This window comes from Gallus gallus, chromosome 17 (genome assembly GCF_016699485.2).
Source record: "Gallus gallus isolate bGalGal1 chromosome 17, bGalGal1.mat.broiler.GRCg7b, whole genome shotgun sequence".
Classification (NCBI taxonomy): Eukaryota; Metazoa; Chordata; class Aves; order Galliformes; family Phasianidae; genus Gallus; species Gallus gallus.
Genome location: NC_052548.1, coordinates 2,333,526 through 2,354,497, shown reverse-complemented (window position 1 = coordinate 2,354,497; position 20,972 = coordinate 2,333,526). Strand labels below are relative to the sequence as shown.

The 20,972-nt window shown below is 48.2% G+C and overlaps 1 protein-coding gene across 3 annotated transcripts in view; it reads right to left on the bottom strand.

The window, feature by feature from the left end:
* The window catches only part of PNPLA7 (patatin like phospholipase domain containing 7), a 116,458-nt gene that overhangs the window by 21,163 nt on the left and 74,323 nt on the right, over positions 1–20,972 (bottom strand). For all 3 annotated transcript variants that reach the window (XM_025156087.3, XM_040649098.2, NM_001130742.2), the window contains 2 exons: positions 10,240–10,396; positions 3,182–3,298 (listed from right to left, as the gene is read on the bottom strand). In XM_025156087.3, coding sequence (XP_025011855.1) covers positions 3,182–3,298; positions 10,240–10,396 — 274 coding nt within the window. The remainder of the gene's footprint in view (positions 1–3,181; positions 3,299–10,239; positions 10,397–20,972) is intronic.

Here is a 20,972-nt window from a genome sequence, read left to right as displayed (position 1 = left end):
TGTGTTTGTTTTTTTTCCCTTCTCCTGGTGAGCTTAAGCAGCTCTGCAAAGATGCTGGAACTGGGCAGGACTAGCAGATGCTGCTCACATATTACAATCCATCTGCTATAAATGCCATGGGAGGGAGGATGCATAAAATGTGGCTACAAGAGCACTGGTGGACCTCTCCACGCTGAAGATATTCTGATGATCACAGAGCATTGGCCACACTTTAAGCAAAAATACAGGAACAGGGAAAGAAGCCTGTGTTATGCCTCCTTTTATATTCATGCAAATGCATGCATGAAGGAGACTAAACCAAGACCTATCATGCAGTCATAATGTTGGCATTTCTTAGACAGCTTCATTTGTTTAGGAGAGGGAACACTGTCTAATTCTGAATCAAGACTTGAGAAAAACTTGCTTTCCTGATTCCTCAGACCTGAGCCTCCAGCTGAGATGGTCTGCAAGAGCATTCCGTGTGTCTGCAGTGAGGGACAGAAGCCCCAGAGCCAGGTGCTCTGCTGGACCAGCACAAATCCACAGCATGGCTGAGGCTGGAAGCGCCTCTGGGTCCATCTGGTCCCACTCTGCCCCAGCACAGCCACCCAGAGCTGGGGCCCAGGCCACGTCCAGAAGCTTTGGAAGGTGTCCAAGGAGAAGACCCCACAGAGCTCTGTCGTACGTGCTTCAATTTGGCATCTTCAACTCTTCCCAAAGGAACACTGCAGCTAGGAGCTGAAGAGCTAAGGCTCTGAATTGAGGCTAGAGAGGTTGGTGCTCTCCAAGTCCTAAGTGAAGTTTCTGGGTCCCTATGTGGAAGGATGATTCCTATACCACCCCCAGCACCTTGCAGTCTGCCTAGACGCCAGGCTTCTCCATAACTAGTTTTAATGGCAGACGAGGAGCATCTGCAGATGTCAGACAGCACTCTTACCAGAGCAGAGGCTGCCTCCCCCTACCAGGGGTGGGAAATTTCAGAGTAACAGAAGCTGTGTAGTTTGGAAAGATCTTTCATGGGCCCTGCCCTGGCCTTCTGTTTGTGCTTTCCTGACAGAACAGCCTGGTTTCTTCTTCCAGAGCCTTTGGCTGACATCTCTAGTGGCAACCACGGGGGCTGGTGTAACCAGGGCTCCACAGACAGCTCTGCTGGGATCCCAAGACATCTACATGACAAGAGCTGAGAGGGAACAAGGGCTGGAGAAAATGGAAACCTCCCTTTCAATGACAGAAATAACAGCTCTGTGTAAGTGGTTACGTGCCCTAGCTGTGATGTGGAGCAGAGATGAGGGCATGCGGAAGAAATGCAGGAGAGCCACCTCAATGCAGGGTAAGCAAAAAGGAACATCTGCTCCACTTCTTAATTTTAAGCTCTTAGAAGGACAGAAGGGTCAGCACCCAACATATCCCCATGGGCAGAAACTTCTCAGGTTCTGCTGTGTCCAACAAGAACACAGCTGGGATGGAGCGAAGCACCAAACAGAACCTAGGTTGTTAGGGCCGTAATCAACTCTTGCTAACATTTATTTCTGGTTGGAAATCACCAAAACCACTCCAACTACTGAAGAAGTACAGAAATTTGGAGTCTGGGACACCTTAAAATAATGCTTAAGAACACAATTATTCAATGCTTAATGCTTTTTAATTTAGCTTTTGTTACCCTTTACTCTTAGGCAGCTTTCAGCTTCTGTCTTTCCACTGATGTGCCTGGCTAACCAGCACTAACAGCATGAACTGCAATTAGAGGTGAATGCCTCCTTCCTTGCAGAGGCACGCAACATTTCCCCTTTATCCATCAGCTGGAAGATATCCATGGTTGCAGCCTGAAGGGTTTGCCCTGTGGCACTGCCCTCACAGGTGATGCTCTGTATGCCTCAGAGCTGGATTTCTCTTGGACAAACTTCCCTTCCTGTGACTACAAGGTTAGGACAGATCACGGAATTACAGCTGTAATACATAAAAATCATGAGGTAGGGAAGAAATTACTGCACCTCAAAGTGCAGTAAATTGACTGCAACGATGGTAGTAAACCAGGTGGAGCAACAGCCAGCCAAGATCAGGAGACATTCCTCTGTTTTGCCATTCACTTCTCCTCAGAGCTCTCCTCAGCACCATCCCATGGCTCACACCGCAGCACACCGTGCCATAATTCACACCAGGTTAACTGGGAGAAGCCAGAGCTCAGCACCACCACAAAGGCCTCAACGCTTTGCAGCTCCTCCGCTGCATCAAATTGAGCAGAAAGAGCTGTTGTAGTCACCCGACACTCTGGTTTTCCCATCAGGCACTGCTGAAACCAAATATAGAAGCTGGAGTGCTCCAGGAAGGGACTGAAGAACTAACAGGATGGCTGCTGCCATCCAGATAACAAAACAATCATTCCAGTCTCGGGTCTTATCACTAAAACCTGCTCATTCCCAGCACCAGCCGCTCTGCACAGCACAACACTATTTTAAGCCACGTGTGATGATTAATCACTTACTTTTATCCTTGCATTTAAGTAGGGAATGTTTCAGATGATGCACCAAATTGTCAGTGTATTTTAAATATATTTATGAATCTTTCATCACAAGGATTCCAAACACAGGAATAATGTGGTTAAGGCTGTAATGAGGTAAGACTGCAAGGTTCCCAAACCTCCCGTGAGCACAGAGATGGAGAAGGACAACCACTGATGATGGACTTCACAAGGTGCAGCTGTGGGGTGGGACTGCACAGGGCCGTCAGCTCAGGCAGAGCACACAGCACCTGGTGGTTACAGCACCGTGTGCAGAACAGCTTTCAATAGGCTGTCCATAAACACACAGTCTTCAAAAACCAATGGATCATGAAGTTACTGCTGTCCTGTTAACAGCATTCTTTGGTAAGGTGCCGTAAGGGTCTCTTACAGCCAACTTCCATAACACAATGATAAAACCATCTCGTCAATTTGACTCCAGGGACAACTAAACTTTTGCCTTCAGCCAAATGGGTCCCTTTGTCAAACAGGAGTGGTGAAACTATTCCTCGTGTTTTCCTAAATCCACCAAAACAAATGAACATCCACCATAACGGTGTGACATTACATCCCTACTTGTAACGTGTTTTCCAGCATCTCACAGCCCTGTACCTAACACTAGAATGGAAGGAAGACATTTCTTACAACAGAATGCAGTGCAGCCACACACACGTGTGCAATGGGTGGGTATAGTAAGCAACCTACCTCAATCTGCTTATCCTTGAAGATGTTGCTGATGCTGTTGTTAAAAGCTGCTCCAGAAAACATTGAGGTTATTGGATACGTCAAGTCTAGAATAGTCTTAAACACTGAATTCATAACCTGAAAAGAAAAAAAGAACCCACTTCAAATAATTCATATTAACGTTATTCATATGCAAGTTGAGAGAGGTCCTTTTCCAGACTCTACAGCAGACGTGTGGGAAGCATTGCTACTGCTGTGCAAAAGTCACCAAGGGGACAGAAAAACAACTACAATTCCACAACCAAAAGATCCATGTGCAGCATCATAAATGCACACCAAAAAGCACCAAGCTCTGCACTGGTTTGCAGTAAGGCTATGGAGGACTGTGCATTTGCATCCATTCTACCTGGAAATCCAAACTGGACTCCAAAGCAGTGCACGCAGGCCCAGGCATTAACAAATGCACACAGATGGTACAAATTATTTTAATAATAGAAAGAAATTATTGGTTATCTCCCTTTTGAGTTGAAGCTACAGCATGTTTAGGATTTACCCTAACGTACACATAGTTTGCCTGCATGGAAAGGAAACCCATAAATCAGTAATAGAGGTCAGATACAGATCCCATTGGGTTTCCTCAAGCACTGCACACACCACTATCACAGCAGTGGGCAGGCACTGCCAATCGGGTCTCTTCCAACACACACATGCTGCAATTCAGCTCTCAGGGTTTCTTCCTCCTTTTCTTCCCCTCCTCTCCATTTCAGATGTGGCACAACCTTGCACTAACCTACAGGTGAAATGATGAAAAGAATCTAAATGTAATTGATAACCCAACCAGCATTACGGCCACATCAGTCCTGTAACCACGCTATGGGCCTCAGCATCTGATAAACCCCAATGAAATGCTGTAACTGAATATGGTGTCATGTCTTCAGACAACACACAACTGAAGAAAAACAAGGCACAAGGAATCCACCAGGCTGGATGTGGCTCTGGGCAGCCTGGTCTGCTGGTTGGTGACCCTGCACACAGCAGGGGGTTGGAACTGGATGAGCATTGTGGTCCTTTTCAACCCAGGCCATTCTATGATTCTGTGAATGTACTCTTTTGTAACCAAATAAGGCTTCACTAGAAAAAATAAACATTTATATTAGATGAAATATTTTATCCCTCCACGTTGCTCTGCAGTTTAACAAACACATTAGCAGGCAATAGGGCGGCATACACAGCTGGAGCCCCACAGCATGAAGGAGCCTCTAAAAACCTGCATCTATTTAAGGCTCTGCAATCAACATCTGGCATTTGCTTTACTCTAGCAGTGATGTGAAGGATTAGCCTACATTGCTGTGCCCAGCTGCTTTTAAGCATATATTATCTATCTACCCAGAGAAAACACAGCCATGCACAATAAAGGGGAAAAAAAAGAGTCTGGAAAAGCAAGTACACAAAGAGAAAATGTGGGAGAAGCTGAGAGCCTCAGCACAGGGCCAAGGAGCAATCTGTTACCATCGTTCATATGGGGGGGACGACAGTGTGCCACCAAACTGCACGTCCCACCCCAGGCCAGGGCCACGTGGAATTAGTTTTGCACTTAAAATGGGGATTTGGTTCCTGGTGGTGCTCAGAGCAACGAGTTCCAGGAAAGAAGAATTTACAAAAATTCCATTATTTAATATCAAAGACGGGTCTCTCCAGACAGGGCACCACACATCAGGCTATCCTTACTGCAAACGACCTATACATTGTGGAGTCTCTACGTTTTCCCTGCAATTAAGGCTTGCAGTAATTCTGTACATGAACAAAAGCTTTGTAATTAATGACTATTTCTTAATATTCTCATCAATGAGAGACTCCCTTTCAGCAGCCGCTGCTGCCAACCACCTCCCTCTGCCACCTGAGTACAGCTGCACCCATTGCACCAACCATCCTCCAGGTGAACGCAGCCCTTTGCAAAGGTCCCAACCCTACAAGGACTTTTAAAAGCTCTCCCTGGGTAAGGAACTTCAGCAAGGGAGAGACCGGGCAACAGTGGAGCAACAAGAACTGAACCGTGACCTCTGCCTATTCTGCTCTTTGGTGCAGAATGGTTACAAACTGCTGTCAATACCAGGATAGCCCCAGTGCTTTTCTTTACCCAGGTATTAAAAAAAAATAAAAAATAGCAGCAGCAAGGGTATGGGAAAAATGTGTTGCAAGAAATACAACTAAAAGCAGCAGTAGAAAGAAGAAAAATCATCACAGAATGGCCTGGGTTGAAAAGGACCACAATGCTCATCCAGTTCCAACCCCCTGCTATGTGCAGGGCCGCCAACCAGCAGCCCAGGCTGCCCAGAGCCACATCCAGCCTGGCCTTGAATGCCTGCAGGGATGGGGCATCCACACCTCCTTGGGCAACCTGTCCCAGTGTAAAAACATTTTAAACCACTGCAGTAGGAATACAGAATTTCACGTAGTGCCCTTTCAGGGTTGGGCTGCACACTGACAGTGAAACAAGCAAAGGAATGCATGAAGAAAAATAAGTTAAGGGACAAAATAGCATTACTCACACTAACAGTGTGAGAGAGATTCATCCCAAGGGCAGAAAGAGATAAGGAGGAAGTTCAGATTTAAAAGGTGAACTATTAAAAAATTTAAAGAGATAATAAATCCAAATGAGCACTTGGACCATCCTGAAGCCACAGCCAGCTGGGAGGGCAGCAAAGGAGACGGGAGGAAAGGGAATGCATTCCAGGTGAGACGTTCTGATGCTGTGACACTGCTGTGCCACCTGCACAACCCTTAGCTGGCCAACAGCTGCAGGCAGCAGCAGGATGGGTTGACAACACCTTTCAAAGCAGTGGTTGGGTCTGGATTTTGTGTGCAACCTCTGATCTGGCCTTCCCAAACGATGATGCTTCATTTGGGGTTAATTTCAACACCCCAGATAATACAATCCAAACGGTAAAGATGAGCTGTCAGGACTATAGATACGTGGGAAATAGATTTCTCCTGTACCTCTCGCTGCAATAAATCTAAGATTTAACAACAACAACCTTATATTTCTGCCTTTTGTCAGTAGTCTGGAACATAGAATTCCACCCGAAAGGCAATCACAGAGGGAACGATGGCCAGCTGAGAAAGGGAAAAGCAATCTGTCCTGATTTAGATTTTGCAAGCAGACAAACCCAGTGAGTGCAACCTTCACCACCAGTCGATAGCATTTAAGATGCTGTTAAAAAGCAACAAACCCCTGTGGGGCCCAGGCTCTCCTCCAGCCCCTCCTGCACACAGCCAGGGCACGCTCTGTAACTTTGCAGCCCCGTTTAGAAGACAAAATGTGCCCATTTATTTACATAAAATACGTAACTAAGTTCTTATTTCTTCAGGGTTCTCTGTGCACGTGAGGTTGCTTTATCCTGTGGTACATTTTGTTGTGATGAATCAGGGCTAAGCCTCAGTAACCAACACTCCCTTCACCTTTTTCTGACCCCCTCTGGCTAGGAGGTATCTTTCCCATAATATTCTGCCTGCTCCCCATTGCCAACTGGGCTCGGCAGTGTTTGCCTGCTCATCTCATGCTCTGCCTTTGTTTGCATGGACCCATCCTCGCAGCCGCTGTTGTGCACAGCAGATCTGGCACACAAAGTAAATTAGGGAAGCGTGCAAAGGAATTCACAAAAGAAAAATAAAAACCACAGAATGTTTGGGTTGGAGGAGCCCTCACAGCCCCCAGCCTCTGAATGGTATCCCTTCCTTCTCCCATGTCACCTGCACACTGCAGAGGATACACTCTACCCCGCTGTCTGTGCCACTGATAAAGATGCTGCAGACCACCAGTCCCAAGGTGGACCCCTGGGGGTCACTGCTGCACCCCCTCCTCATGATTCCCCTTGACTCCCAGCTGCAGTCCCACACCAAATCCCCTCCATGTGGGCACTGCATCCATCCCCTCCCGGCCATGCATACTGCCTGCATCTCCCCCCTTCCTGTGCCAGCTGCTGGAGGGGCGGCTCCAGGGCTGCACTGGCTGCAAAGCAGCATGGCAAAAGGTTAAAAAAAAAAAGAAGTGATTACATTTGGCCAGATCAGCTCATTGCACAGCTGCAACCTCAGGAAGCCCAGCTTACATCAATGTGAGCTGCCGTGCAAGCACAGTCCCAGCCCACAGACAGCAAATGGCTGCAGGATCCTACCCAGCAATTCTTAACACCGTTCTCATTGCTGGAAGCTTTTAACTGCAGATTCCTATAATCCTGTTCCTTTCCACAACAGAATATTCCATTCTTTGTGAAATATGCATACTTTGAAACATCCTCCTGTAAAAAAATAAACAATAAAACAAATCCCCAGCACCCCGTTAACATGAAAGCTTTGTTTGCATGTTTGTTTAGTTTTTGTCCTGCTGCTTAAACATGGGGACAGAAGGAAAACAGAGGCACTATACAGCGACCAACCTGACTGCTGCTTCTCAGACCTCTCTGTGACACCTAAAATAATGTCATCCCTTTGCTGCTCCATTAGGTACAGAAAACACGTCAGGTTAAAAAATCCCCTTCTCCCAGCCCCAAAGTGCAGTACTACAGATCTGCCCGTTTCTAAAAATACCGGGAAGAGAAATGACTGCAGGACAAATACCAGCATTTGTTTTGATGGTGTAAAAAAAGAAAAAAGCCAATGAGAGTTATCTCATCCATCACAACGGAGACATCTCAAACCCCCCCCGGGCTGCGGCCGCTCTGCTGCGAGGTTTGACACACAGAGAGCTCAGCAGTAACCGCTCACCAGCAAAAGCTGGCAGGCTGCACAGCACGGAAGCACAGCGTGCAGAGTTGGGGTCCCTCCTCAAAGCCCCCCCGCACAGCAGCACTGCTGCCTGGGATGCTGCTCTGGAGGAACAGAGCGGGGACTGCAGCGCTGGGAGCCGAGCGCTGATCTGCTCAGCTGTCACTCAGAGAAGCAGCCCCTTTTTATGCCTGCTCATTTCTGGATCTTTTGTGAGCGCTCTGCAGATCTGCCCTGCTCCTGTAGGTGCTGGGGACGGGAGCTGCTCTCCTCACTTAACCTACAGCTGCTGCACTACAGTGCAATCGAGAATAACTCACAAAAGCCACTGGTAAAAAAAAAGAAAAATGCATACATATAATCCCTCAAAGTGCTTTGTACCTGAGCTGTGATCTGAGCCTGGGGAAGGGGGCTGCACTGCTTCCTTCACTGTAGCACACAAACACTTTGCTGGCCGGAGCTCAGAGCGGGCTGCCAGCAGGGAGGCTTCCAGCAGAGCGGGCTGTTCTGTTCTCAAACCCTTCAGTAATTTCTGGTTTAAACACAGACCTGACAGCACAATCATACAAAGCTGAAGGAAATCCATTCTTCGTTAATAACAAGAAATACTTGCTCTAACAGAGGGCTTTAACCTTAAGGCAGGTGTTAAGGGACAAACACCTGAACGGCCGGAACGCATCGCTGGGCCAAAGCCTGTCCTTCCCTTTGGAAACCTTCTTTCAGCTCTGTAATTTGGGTTCAGAAGTCCATCAATAGCAGAAATTTCTTCATTTCACCTTTAACCATTTCTGGTAAAAGCAATTGTGATGGCAGCCGAGGTGGGTGAGTGCAGGAGCTGCAATAATGGAAGTGCCACAGGAGCCCATGGCTGAGGTGCCCACACAGCAGCACTGCCAGCTCTGCCTCCCCACGCACAGAGCTGACCCGGCACGTCAGGCAAGGAGATAATCCCTCAGATAAGTGCATGGAGGAAAATTCCACCGCTCCGACCTGACCATTAAACATAAGAGCAGCTGAGAGAAGGCAGTGAGCCACAGCCTGCTAGAGGCAGGGACAGTCATTGCAGGGCGGTCTCACCGCTGCCCTGATGCTCAGGAAATAAAGACCACAAGGTTAAACGCTCTGAAACGATTCACTACCACTGGTTTTAATATCCTTAATCTCCAGCCTCCTTCACATTATGCAGTCTTCTGATTGCAGCAAACTGTTCTGTATCACAGTTGATGTTTCAGGCGCTTCCCAGCACAGGCAGCTCTGCAGTACAGCACGAGAGCTGTGCTCCCCCAGTGACAGAGGTGAGCTGCCCAGATCCCACAGCCACCCTCCCACTGGCACTGCAAAAACGTGCACAGTTCCCATCGTGCATTTCAATGCCACAGAGCAGCTAGCTTACAAGGCACGTGGTGTCCTACAGCTACGTAGCAATTCTGCTTCACTTCATAGCTCAGAAGGCACCTAGAAGAGGCAAACAGTACTGATGCACAAGCAATGCCTCCTTTTTCACCCTAAAACTCGAGATTCCAGCAGACCCAGAGCCCAGTGCGATTTAAGAATTGCCTTTCAATAAGGAAACCAAAATTAAAATGTGATTTTTCCATATAAATAATGCAAAATCTGGACAGTACCATAACTAGCAAACTTCAGAAACAACGCCAGAGGCTCAGCATTCATCAGTTTCAACCTAACCTGGTGTTAGTTCCCTTTTCCCCCCAGTGGGCCGCAATAAATTCACTCACAGATGTCACTGTTTCAAACAACCTCCCAAACCTTCATTGAACAACGAATATATGGCTTTGTCTGTAGTAAGTATTAATGTCAAGCAGTTCTCCTGCAGCAGAGCATCACCACTCCAGGACTCCAAGGCTACAACATGAATCACACGTTTTGCATTCAGTGAAGAGAAGGATTACCTCTGTCAATCAGCTCCACTGGAAAATGACAGCATGTGAGAACGAAAGAGAGAAAATTATACAAAAGAAAAACGTTTGCTGAAAGTTGGAAACAGATTCCAGCACATCAAATAAGGACAAAACAGAAACCAGTGCATGCTAACACACTTGAACAACACCGCTCTGCATTCGTATCGTAGCTGGGAGGCTGCACAGAGCAGAACAACGTATGTGGATGCTGCTCTGCTCAAGGAGCCCCTGGGGCTGCAGCACAGCAGGGAGCAGCCTTTGGACTTCGCTCCCTCCCCACCAGGCCTTCGGGCACACAGACACAGATGGCCACGCTGCCTCGGATGGCTGCTGCCTACCAATGCTTGTGTTTAAGCTCTCATCTGAGAAGGGAAATGCAACATTTGGAGTCCTCACCATGGCCCACTGCCTGGCTTTGATCCTCATCTGATTGTAGCTGCGTTCTTCTGCGTACAGAGCGCTCATGAAAGCGCCGATGGACGTTCCTCCAATCATATCCACAGGGATGCCAGCTTCAATCAGCGCCCTGATAAGCCCGACCTGGGAGCACCCCCTGTGCAGAGAAGAAAAATACACATTATCAGACAAACAGCCACTGAGAAACCAGGAACACATCAATGCTGCCTTCTAAAGGGGCCTGAATGTACGCCAGCTGAACTGCCATTCCATTGCTAAACAAGAGCCAGACACAGGAAATGCAGAGTGACAGCAGAAGGCTTCAAAAAAGTCTCCCTGATTTCAGTGTGAAGGACAGCAACACGGGAACAGCCAGGAGGTAAACCATGGAGGGAAGAGTCAGCATGGCTTCAAGAGAGCACTGCATCCAATGCCTACCAGGGCTGTTCTGGAGCACTGGATGGGTGCATTCCAGAGACCTTTGGGAAAGAAGAATCACTGGAAGAAGAATCAAGAACCTCAGCCAGACTGTGGTGATGGGATGGCTCAGCACATGGACTAACCATGGATTTGAAGATGGAAAGCAGAGCAAACAGAGACAAGCAGTTATCAGAAAGAAGCAATTCCATTCAGCACACAGACAAGAGGCAGATGAGGAGGCAGTGTTAGAGGATGATCCCAAGTCCTTTGGGACAGTAAATCTAAAATCCTCCTTGACATCAACAGTGGCAGAAGGACCTTAGAGCAATGATGGACACTGGTGATAAGACAGATGAACTTTGATGGGATAAGAAGAAAAAAAATAGCAAAGCATCTCCGAGCGGGGGGACATGGGGCTACCTGGTGAGGTCACTGCATGGAAAGGCTGGCGTTATGGGAAGGATTTACACACAGACACATAACACAAACTGGGGAACCCACTGTGCCCACATGCCAAAGGAGTCAAATCACAACTGGATTTAAATGTAGGCTGCACGAATCGGAGTTATGGGGCTGTCAGCAAACTAAGCACAGAAAGCCTCAGTGCTGTGTGCAGGTAATGCCAACACATCAGCTCGCTCAGCTCACCTGCACGGACTCTTTGCAGCCTCAGCCACACAGCTGTACAAACTTCCTTTCCCCACCTTCATCCCATTTTTCCACTCCCCTGCAGCTCGCTCTATTTCCGTCCTTTTTCCCTTTGCTGTTTACATCCCATAAATACTTGCTAACAGCTGCCAAGTCCACTGTAGGTGTCATTTGGCCAAGCTATGCCGAACACATTCTTTCCATCTAAAATAAATCCCCTTCAGCTGCTGACAAGCTTTGAGGCAGGTTCTCAGTTGTACCGGTGTAAATGACTTCAGTGACAGATCTGCACTGGTGTAAAGCAGGAGCTGAGAGTAACTCATCTTGTTTTCCTCCCTGAATTCTCCTGCTGCTTTCCTATTGTTTCTTCTCATAGGTTGGAAGGAACCTCAGCTCCATCCCCTGCCGTGGGCTGGCTGCCCCCCACCAGCTCAGGCTGCCCAGGATCCCACCCAACCAGGCCTCGGATGCCTTCGGGGATGAAGGACACTCTGATACTGACACTATGCTGAGGAGCAGCCCCTGTGCCACCAGACCTGCTTTCTGGAGAGCGCCTGCATTGCATGGATTCATTTCCACACATTCATTACCATAAAGCATTTCCTGCTCAGAGTGTGATTTTAGGCTGGTCAGGACTAGCTTCACCCTGGATTGCCTCCCTTGAACCTTTCCCAAAATAGGATCTCCTCATCTACACATTCACACATCCAGAAAACGAGGATTTGATGTGATCACACTGGGTTTGGTTTTGTTTCACTGTATGATGCCCTTGAACGAATCACAAAAGATTACTGCTGCTTCTATTGGCAAACCATCATCTCCCTGCCCTGTACAGGCAAAGTCCCTGGGGATATTTCCACCTCCCAGCCAAGTGTGCATCAGCTCCTCATCTCCAAAGCACGGACTGCTTTCAGTGCGCTGACCAATAAGACAGAAATGAAAGCACTTTGTTTGCTCTGAAAGGGATCTCCTATTGACTTGTTCTGGTTATTGGCTTTGGGCTTATTTAGATTGGAGAAGGCTCCAGGGAGACCTCATTGCAGCCCTTCAGTACCTGAAGGGAGCTTACAGGCAGGAGGAGGACCAATTTTTTACACAGTTGGACAGTGATAGGGCAAAGGGGAATGGCTTTAAACTAACAGAGGGGAGATTTAGGTTAGATGTTAGGAAGGAATTTTTTACTCAGAGGGCAATGAAGCATGGAATGGGATGCCCAGAGCTGTGGGTGCTGCATCTCTGGAAGTACTTAAGGCCAGGCTGGGTGGGATCCTGGGAAGCCTGACCTGTGGTTGGCAACCCTGCCATAGGCCTTAGGCAGGGCTGTTGGAACTGGATGACCCTTCAAGGTCCCCTCCAACCAAAGCCATTCTATGACTCTGACTGCTTACACAAGGTTGCAAAACTGATTCCCCCAGTTCCAGCATCCTGAACATCTTCAAGATGAAACGTGCTTGTGTAAACTCAGACACTTCAGAAAAGTGAGCATGTCCAAACCCACTCCATTTCTCTACGTACCTCAAGCCTGCTGGAAGATGACTTCCTAAACATTTCTCCCTCTCTTTGCACCTTTAGGCCATCACTACTCCCAGCAACAACACTACATGCGACTTTGCACCAACCTGTCGCAGTTGGAGCCTTTCTTGTCCTCTTCTCCCCAGCTTGCAGCATCCACAAACACAGGCACACTGCCAAAGAAAGCAGCATTCCTGGGCAGGAGCTGTGCCAGGCTGCACACAGCCCTCTTGGTGACAGCCCACCACTGCCTCACACAGCCACAGCAACTGGAGAAGGAAGGAAATTCAGGAGCTACGTCCCTGCTAACAGCCTGGGTACTGGGGCAGAAGAAACAAGGATCGTGTGCTTCTTGTAATACCAGGCACAACTTCACAGGGGACTTGTCCTGTTTCGGGGCGACATGTGAAGATGCAAGTGTTTGGCACACGCAGTACAAAGGTTGCTCATGGTGAAGCTGTACGGATGCAGCAATGCCAGAGGACTAGGAAGAATGGAGAAAGGGGCTGGAAAATCTCTGGCACAGGAGCCCAGAATCCCAGGAACGGAGGTCAGGAGGAAGAACAGAGTCCAGCTGGAAATGGGGAGGGAGATCAGATGGAGGAATGCATGCTGTGCTGCTGCCCAGTGCTGAGAGCACCTCCTGGCAGGGTTAAGGACAAGGACCCCTTGCACCAAGGACAAATGACCTAAAGATGACTTTCAAATAACGTGCAACAGAACCCAAAGTATTGCCTAGTGCTCCAGAAAAGCTCAGACTATATATAAACAAGAATTCCTTTCTATTGTATATCACTCCTTCAGTGATTGAAGTTAGCTTGGCTAACTTGTGCCCTTCACTGAGAGCAGAAATGGCACCCACCAGGTCAAGGAGGAAGTGAAACAGGAGCCCCACTCTGCTGCCACTGCCATTACTACCCTGCAACCTCACCTGAGCAAGGCAAATTAGGGACTGCTCTCTGCATCCACTCTCTTCTTTGGCCACTTACTGCACTGCTTACCAAACTCATCCTACGTGTGCTTAAGAAGCCTCCAAAAGGTGTCCCATACTTCCTAAATTCCAAGCACCCTTTCTTCTTTTCTGTTAATAATTACAAATAAACGATCACAAAGCAAAGGGAGAATGTGGGGGCTGAAGACGTGCTTTCTTGAACAAGGCAGCAAGGCAATCAGAGCACAGCCCTTCTGGCAGGAGCTCTTGCAGCAAAAATCCTGCTCCTGAAACAAACCCCCGTTTTCATCTCCTGGGGAGATGCTGCTGGCATGCAACTCTGCTGCACGGAGGCCAGAGCTCAACTGATAAAAGAACTCTTCTGAGAGCAGTGATGTGTCTGCTCTGTGTGTGCTGCCAGAGCTCTCATTAGATACGACCCACTGAAAAAGGCAGCAAATGCAGCAGGACATTTCAGAGTATGCTGTCTGTAGGAATACAGGCTGGCCTCCACACTCAGGTCAGGGGGCTGAAGAAAAAATGATCAGTTACAAAGCAGAGATGGTGCACCAATATTCTTTCCCACCAACAACACGGAACGTAGTTCCACAAGCACGCAGAGCTGTCATTTTCTGAGCATGACTACGGGGTGGTGAAGCTGCAGAACAGATCGTGCTGCCCCGACCTGCACTGCAGGGACAGACAGCAGAGCAAGCAGCTCAGGTCACACAGGGCTTCCATTCCAGACTGAGAAACGAAGCAAGTCTTGTGCATGGTGAAGGGGGACCACCTCCAATATGGCACCTTTAATCTTCTGCAGTGCAACACCACACACAAACAAGGCTTGGAAATCTAGACACGTGTGTACCTTTCCAACACTATTTCCTAGGTTCCATGACCGTAAGGCTGCCCAGCATCATACACTTGCCTGAAGAACTACAGTGCTTTCAGCTCAAAGTGGTGACAGGAACCACACTGCACTCCTGCTGAGCTCCTCACACACTTACCAGGAAGTTTCCATTCAGGATAACATTTAAGAATGAAGTCCCACATCTAAGCTGACTTGAGGGGAATAAGCCCTCATTACCTGGTCCTCATCCCAACACGCTCCTTTGCAGCAGCTGCCCCAAGGGAAGCTTTTGCAACCACCTCCTCATGGTGACATTCCAATTTCTTCTGCTCCCAACCTTGTCCCCCCTGCACACTAACTGCAGATCAAACTTTAGCCAGAATTTCAAAACGATGCACAAGGCAATGCACGGGATGCACCATCCCCAAGGAGACCGAAGCAGAGCCCCTTAGGAGCAATCACTCTGCAGTTCATTACCGAGCATCTGCAAACAGAAGGGCCTGAAGCCTTCAGTTCATGACCACATCTCATGAGATTTTCTGAGCTAAGGCAAATACTAACCTCAGTGCTTCGTTTTTAGGAGATGGGCTTTCTTTGTTCAAACAGTGCACTCCAGGGCTGATCTGGGTCAGACTCAAATTAGGAATCCAAACGTAAGTTACCATCTTTGTTTCCAAAGAAGACCCTAGGCTCCTTATCACCCCCCATCAGACTATAGGAAACAGCACCAACAGAACACCCAGGTCTAATTCTATCTTTAAGGATAAAGACTTGAAATCCTTCACCACTATTTCAGCCCCCAGCCATCGCCCTAGAACCATATCTGCTGTTTGAATGACTCTGGGAATCCAGGCACCTCACCGCATGGCTGACACTGGAATTTGGTTTTCATTTTTGGGTCTGGCTCACTCAGACGTGGCAATGGATCCTCTGCACACCCCAGGAGCACAGACACAGGGCATAAAGCCACTTCTCCAGCAATGACAGGCTCTGAAGCCCCATACATCTATCTGAGCTTGAAAGAGAGATACAAGAAAGAACAATCACAGCTCTAATACTGAGATACAGACGTCTAGCTAGGAGCACACGGACGTAATGCAGGTTATCACAGAGCTTCTCTTCCACCAAACGCACCCCATGGCAGTGAGCTGGCTGTGCTGGAAGGAGAGCAGGAGCTGTGGGCTGACAAATGCAAAGGCCATGGGGATTAACCCGGAGTCACTAACTTCCTGCCCTTGCAAATACCACAAGGCTGAGGTTGGGCTCAGTATACAAAGGGATTACTTTGAAGAAAGGGAACCAGGGCAAGGATATCTCAAGCATTCAGCTCTTTTCCTGACATGAAGCAGAGTCAGCCTCCTTCAGATCATTCTGACGCTTCAATACCGTGGAAATCTTGCTTCATAATCATTACTGGCTGCTAACAGACTGTAAATGCTGCAGTTTTATTCTTTGGTTTAAAAGAAGGAGAGAAGCATTTTTCAGACCTCTTTCATATTTCAGTTTCATTTAGCAGTGGCACCACAATGGATTTCCTGGGGACTACTGGGCTCTTTGCAGCCAAACCAGGCGAGGGTGCCCTCAAACCTCAGCAGCCCTGGGGAACACGTGGGCTTTGGCTCTGTAAGCAGACATCGCACACAGGATTACCTGGTTGCTCCTAAACCACTGCAATAAAGAGTTAACTTAGTCAGAATACTTGGGTTGGATGTCAGGTTTCAAGCACACTGCCCAGACACATTCAGCTCACTGCTGAACGCACATTCAGGGAGCACAACGTCCTGCTAAAGCCCCCAGATTTCACAGTGATAACAGTTTAAACTTCTGTAAGTGCTTCAGAGCATTCTATAGAGGTTGACCTGTGCTGATGCTGAAGCTGAGATGCAGCAGCCTCGTTCTACAGCTCACCACAAGCACTGCAGGCATTTGCCCAACCCTACCCCAGGGCAGGAGCTGAGCAAAGCAGAGAGAATCCCCATTCCGTGCTGCAGCGCCTGCCCTCCATGGCTGCAGTAATTCATGGCACTGTGGGCACCAGAGGCTGTTGGTGCTTTCTGGAGTCATCCTAACCAAGGTCAGAATGAAGAACAAATGATTCTATCATCAGCAATTTTGTTTCATAACCTCCTTCAGAACAATTCTTTTCATCAGGATATATTATTTTCATATCTCCAAGAGTGGGAATACCATTTTTATACATTTCTCAAGCTGCTGGCCCTCCGTTGACCGTGAATTCTAAACACAGTGAGATGGCTGACAAATGCAGGGCACACCTGCACCCCGTTATAAAGCACTGAGTGCAACCCCAAGCACTGCCATCAATCACCTCTTTGCAAAAGGCAGCGCAGTCCCAAAGCACACTGTGTGATCCAGGGGGAATTACTCCAAAGCCAAGCAGTGCCTGTTGATGACAAATAAGGACATGTCCCGGTATGGGAGCAGCAGTTGGTAAACTATTTCTTCTTTCTTTCTTGTTTTTTTTTTTTTTTAATAGCTCCTTTGAGAGAGGATTTGAAATTAAATCCTGGGAGAGGAAAAGAAGGGCAGATATAAGGCAAACAGGCAGGAATGATAGCAGGATGAAAGGATGCAAAGGTTAATCTCAGGGCTTGGGTATATCTGAACAGGAAACACGCTTACAGACTAACAAAGACAAGAGAAAGGATGAGGGGACCTAGATAGGGATGGAAGCTTGGAGGAGGCATAATTAATCAACTTAAGATGAACAGTGCTTCTATTCTGCAGTGTGAGGACGCGGTGATACCAACACATTTGGGTTCCCTCAATCCCTGTGTGCCTCATACCCAGGGGTGCTCCCACTGGTCTCCATTTATGTCAAGTTTTGAACACAGCAAAGGCTCCGAAAAGTATTTCCTGCATTCTGACGTATATGAGGAATGCTGGGAGTCGAGGAAATGCCCGGGGGATTTTCCTTCATCCCTCTGTAACCACTATAGTGGATCCACCTAGAAGCCCATAGAGGAAAGCACCCCTCTGTGCTCTCTATAACTGTTTGCAGCACACATCTCTGGAGACAGCTTCAGAATTCAGGCAGTGAATCCTTCCCCTCTGCCTCCCATCACTCCCCAGGCACACATTCGCCATCTGGGTGCTCGTGGTCACGGAGGACTGTTCAAAAAGGCAACTCCAGCTCCTGTCTTCTCTCTGTGGCGCAGACATCGATCTCCTGAGCCCACATCTCCACTTCCAGTGCTGCACTCTGCAGTGCTGGTATTGAAGGATTTCTGCACACAGACTCCTTCCACTGATCTGGCTAAGGAGCCTCTTACCATCAGTTATCAGTCTTAGCTGAGGAATAAGAATTAATCTTCCTTAACTGCTCGAACTGCATCTGAAGCACCTGCACCATAAAAACTTGATGCAGTCTCCCCTGGAGACTCTGTTCCTATCTGAAGTTGAATGTCAGGGTTAAATAACCACACCGCTGCCCTCACCTGCACCACAGCGAGGAGGTCACTGCGAGAAATGAGTGCTGTCTGCATTTTGCAAGCAAAACACCCAACCCTGAGGCCTGCACCTCACTAAAGGTACATCACCTCCAACTCCAGGCTTCCCCCACCACAGCAGACATTTCAGCACATCCTGAAGGCTGGGATGTACCTATCAGCTCCACCACTGCTTCGCACCCAGGAGCCTTCACTTCTGTTACACCCAACAAAACCCACCGAGCTTGGGAACTAATGGACAACACTTCTCTCTGCTTCTGTGGGCTATGGAGCAAAACACAGCAGCCCAGAGCAGATCCCTGTTGCTAAAGGGCTTGCACAGCTCTGAGTGAATCACAGTTACAGCCAAATGTGAGGAGTATGGAGACAGTAAAGCCTCCTGATTTTATTCTTTGTAGAGGCTGGGATCTTGGAGTCAGGCACTGAGGGTACAGAGGAAAATGTGGTTTCCTCAGAGCAAAAGGATGATGAGATTTGCCAGTCAGGCACCCTCTCTATCTTTGGATCACTGGTTAAAGTCCCTGAATAGGAAAAACAAACCCAGCTCTAAGGAGCACAGAGGTCCAAGCGAGGCTCAGCACCAAGCAGTCACCAGGCAGCACCCGGCCTCCAAAAGCACGGGGTCTGGGCACTCAGTGCCTTGGGGACACAGGGAAGGAGATGAGGAAGAAGAGGTTCAGACACGAGCAAGCCCATAACAAGGAAGGCATAACGTGCTGCTCCTGGGCTGCTTTTATCCTCCCTTTTCCAGAGGACCAGTGCTGAAAATAAAGAAGAAAAGGCAGAAAGAAGTTGATTAAATAGGCCAACTGCCCAAAATGAAAAGGCAGCAATTAGTCAAACCCTTAGAGATGGCAAGAACAAGTGGGGGGGGGGGGGGGAGGGGATGGGAGAAATCTACCTTACTTCTCAAGAACTGAGGCAAAATCATGTAATAGAATCCTAGAATGGCCTGGGTTGAAAAGGACCACGATGCTCATCCAGTTCCAACCCCCTGCTATGTGCAGGGTCGCCAACCAGCAGCCCAGGCTGCCCAGAGCCACATCCAGCCTGGCCTTGAATGCCTGCAGGGATGGGGCATCCACACCTCCTTGGGCAACCTGTTCAGTGCGTCACCACCCTCTGGGTGAAAACCTTCCTCCTAACATCCAACCTAAACCTCCCCTGTCTCAGTTTAAAACCATTCCCCCTTGTCCTATCACCATCCACCCTCATAAACAGCCATTCCCCCTCCTGTTTATATGCTCCCTTCAAGTATTGGAAGGCCACAACGAGGTCTCCATTCTTCTCTTCTCCAAGCTGAACAAGCCCAGTTCCCTCAACCTTTCCTCACAGGAGAGGTGCTCCAGCCCTCTGATCATCTTAGTGGCCCTCCTCTGGACCCATTCCAAGAGCTCTGAGTCTTTTGCTGGGGAGAAAACTGAGTGGGGAAAAGAGAAAAGATGAAATAAATACCTAGAAACACCTTCCAGCAGCAGCTCTCAGAGGAGGCTGCCATTCTCTGCCTGAAGGAAAGTGCTGGAAGGAATGGAGAAGCAGAGCACTGTGGAACCGGGACAGCAGCGGGACATGGGCTGCACGTGTGCAGGTAGGGGAAGGCAGCAGCACCCAGCACAGCTCATCACATCAGGCACAGCACCCAGAAAAGGCAAGAAAGTGCTTGCAGCATCTCTGATGCGCATGGTGTGTTTGTATTGCACAGCACTCATCAAAATACCCAAACAAATGCGTTTAATGCTCTGTATTTTCCTAATGTGTCTTACTCAGAATCGGCGCATTGGAGCAAATTAACTCCTACAAGAATGACATTATCATCAACAACAAGGCTTGTCATCACCATGCAGTGTCAGTCAGCCTTCTGCAACATCACGACCAATTGTTTTTCTCCACAGCCCCAGGGACTCTCCGACACTTCTCTATTGAGTATTTACTGCCCGTAAATGTTAGCTTTCCAACAGCTCTGCTAAGACAGCTACGGAAAGCCAAAGGAAGGGTGGGCTGTGTGTGGGATGGCTGAGGTTCACGGCGGTGACGTATGGGAGGTTCGTGCCTTTATTGCAGGGTTTGCTGTGTCATTATTCTCGCAACTACATTTCAAAGGTATTATTTTTCTAAACTCAAATCTCTCTTCCTTCCCCCAAACTCCTCGGCGATTCTCGCTGAAATTAAGTGAGCACTTCACTACAGCAAAAACACTGTAATTTCAGAACTGTATCACTTGGATTTGTTATATTTTTAACTTCACAAGAGAAAGAAAACCCTCAGTTCCTACGCGCCTTTTGTCATGACAAACCTAAGATAATGACTAGGAAGCTGCCTGGGTAAAACCTCCCGAACTGACTGTCACTGGGAAGCCAGACAAACATTCCAGAAATAACAACCAAATAATTGATATTACTGGAGCCACAGAGCACAGCACCTCCCACTGAAAGGGCCAGCCAGCGCCCTATGCTGTTTCTGAGCCCAGTATGACTCATGCTTCCAGGGCAATGCAAGAGGTTACTTCATGTAGAGCACTATCCAAAGGCTACACTGAATAGCAGGAGTCTGAGCAGCCACTCGTCATGCTGGTTTTAGTCAGGCAGGCCTTAATCAGAGGATGATTTCCAGTACCCAATGCACAATCTCTTGCCCCTTCTAAGACCTTTGGCCTGCAAAGCTTTCAAAGGCAGATTTGTACAGAGCTCAGAATAACTCTATCCTTTCCCAAGAGTCTGAACTGTACTCTCTCTTGGAAAACAAATTAAACAACAAAAAAAATCAGTCTTTCATCCAACCACGATTTTGATGACAATCCAGCTACAGAAATAGCATGCAGGAACCTTTCTGTTGAAAAACACAATGCTCCCACCATCCATGTGCCACCAGCGTGAGCTCTCAGAAAAAGAGAGCTTCTTGGGCCATG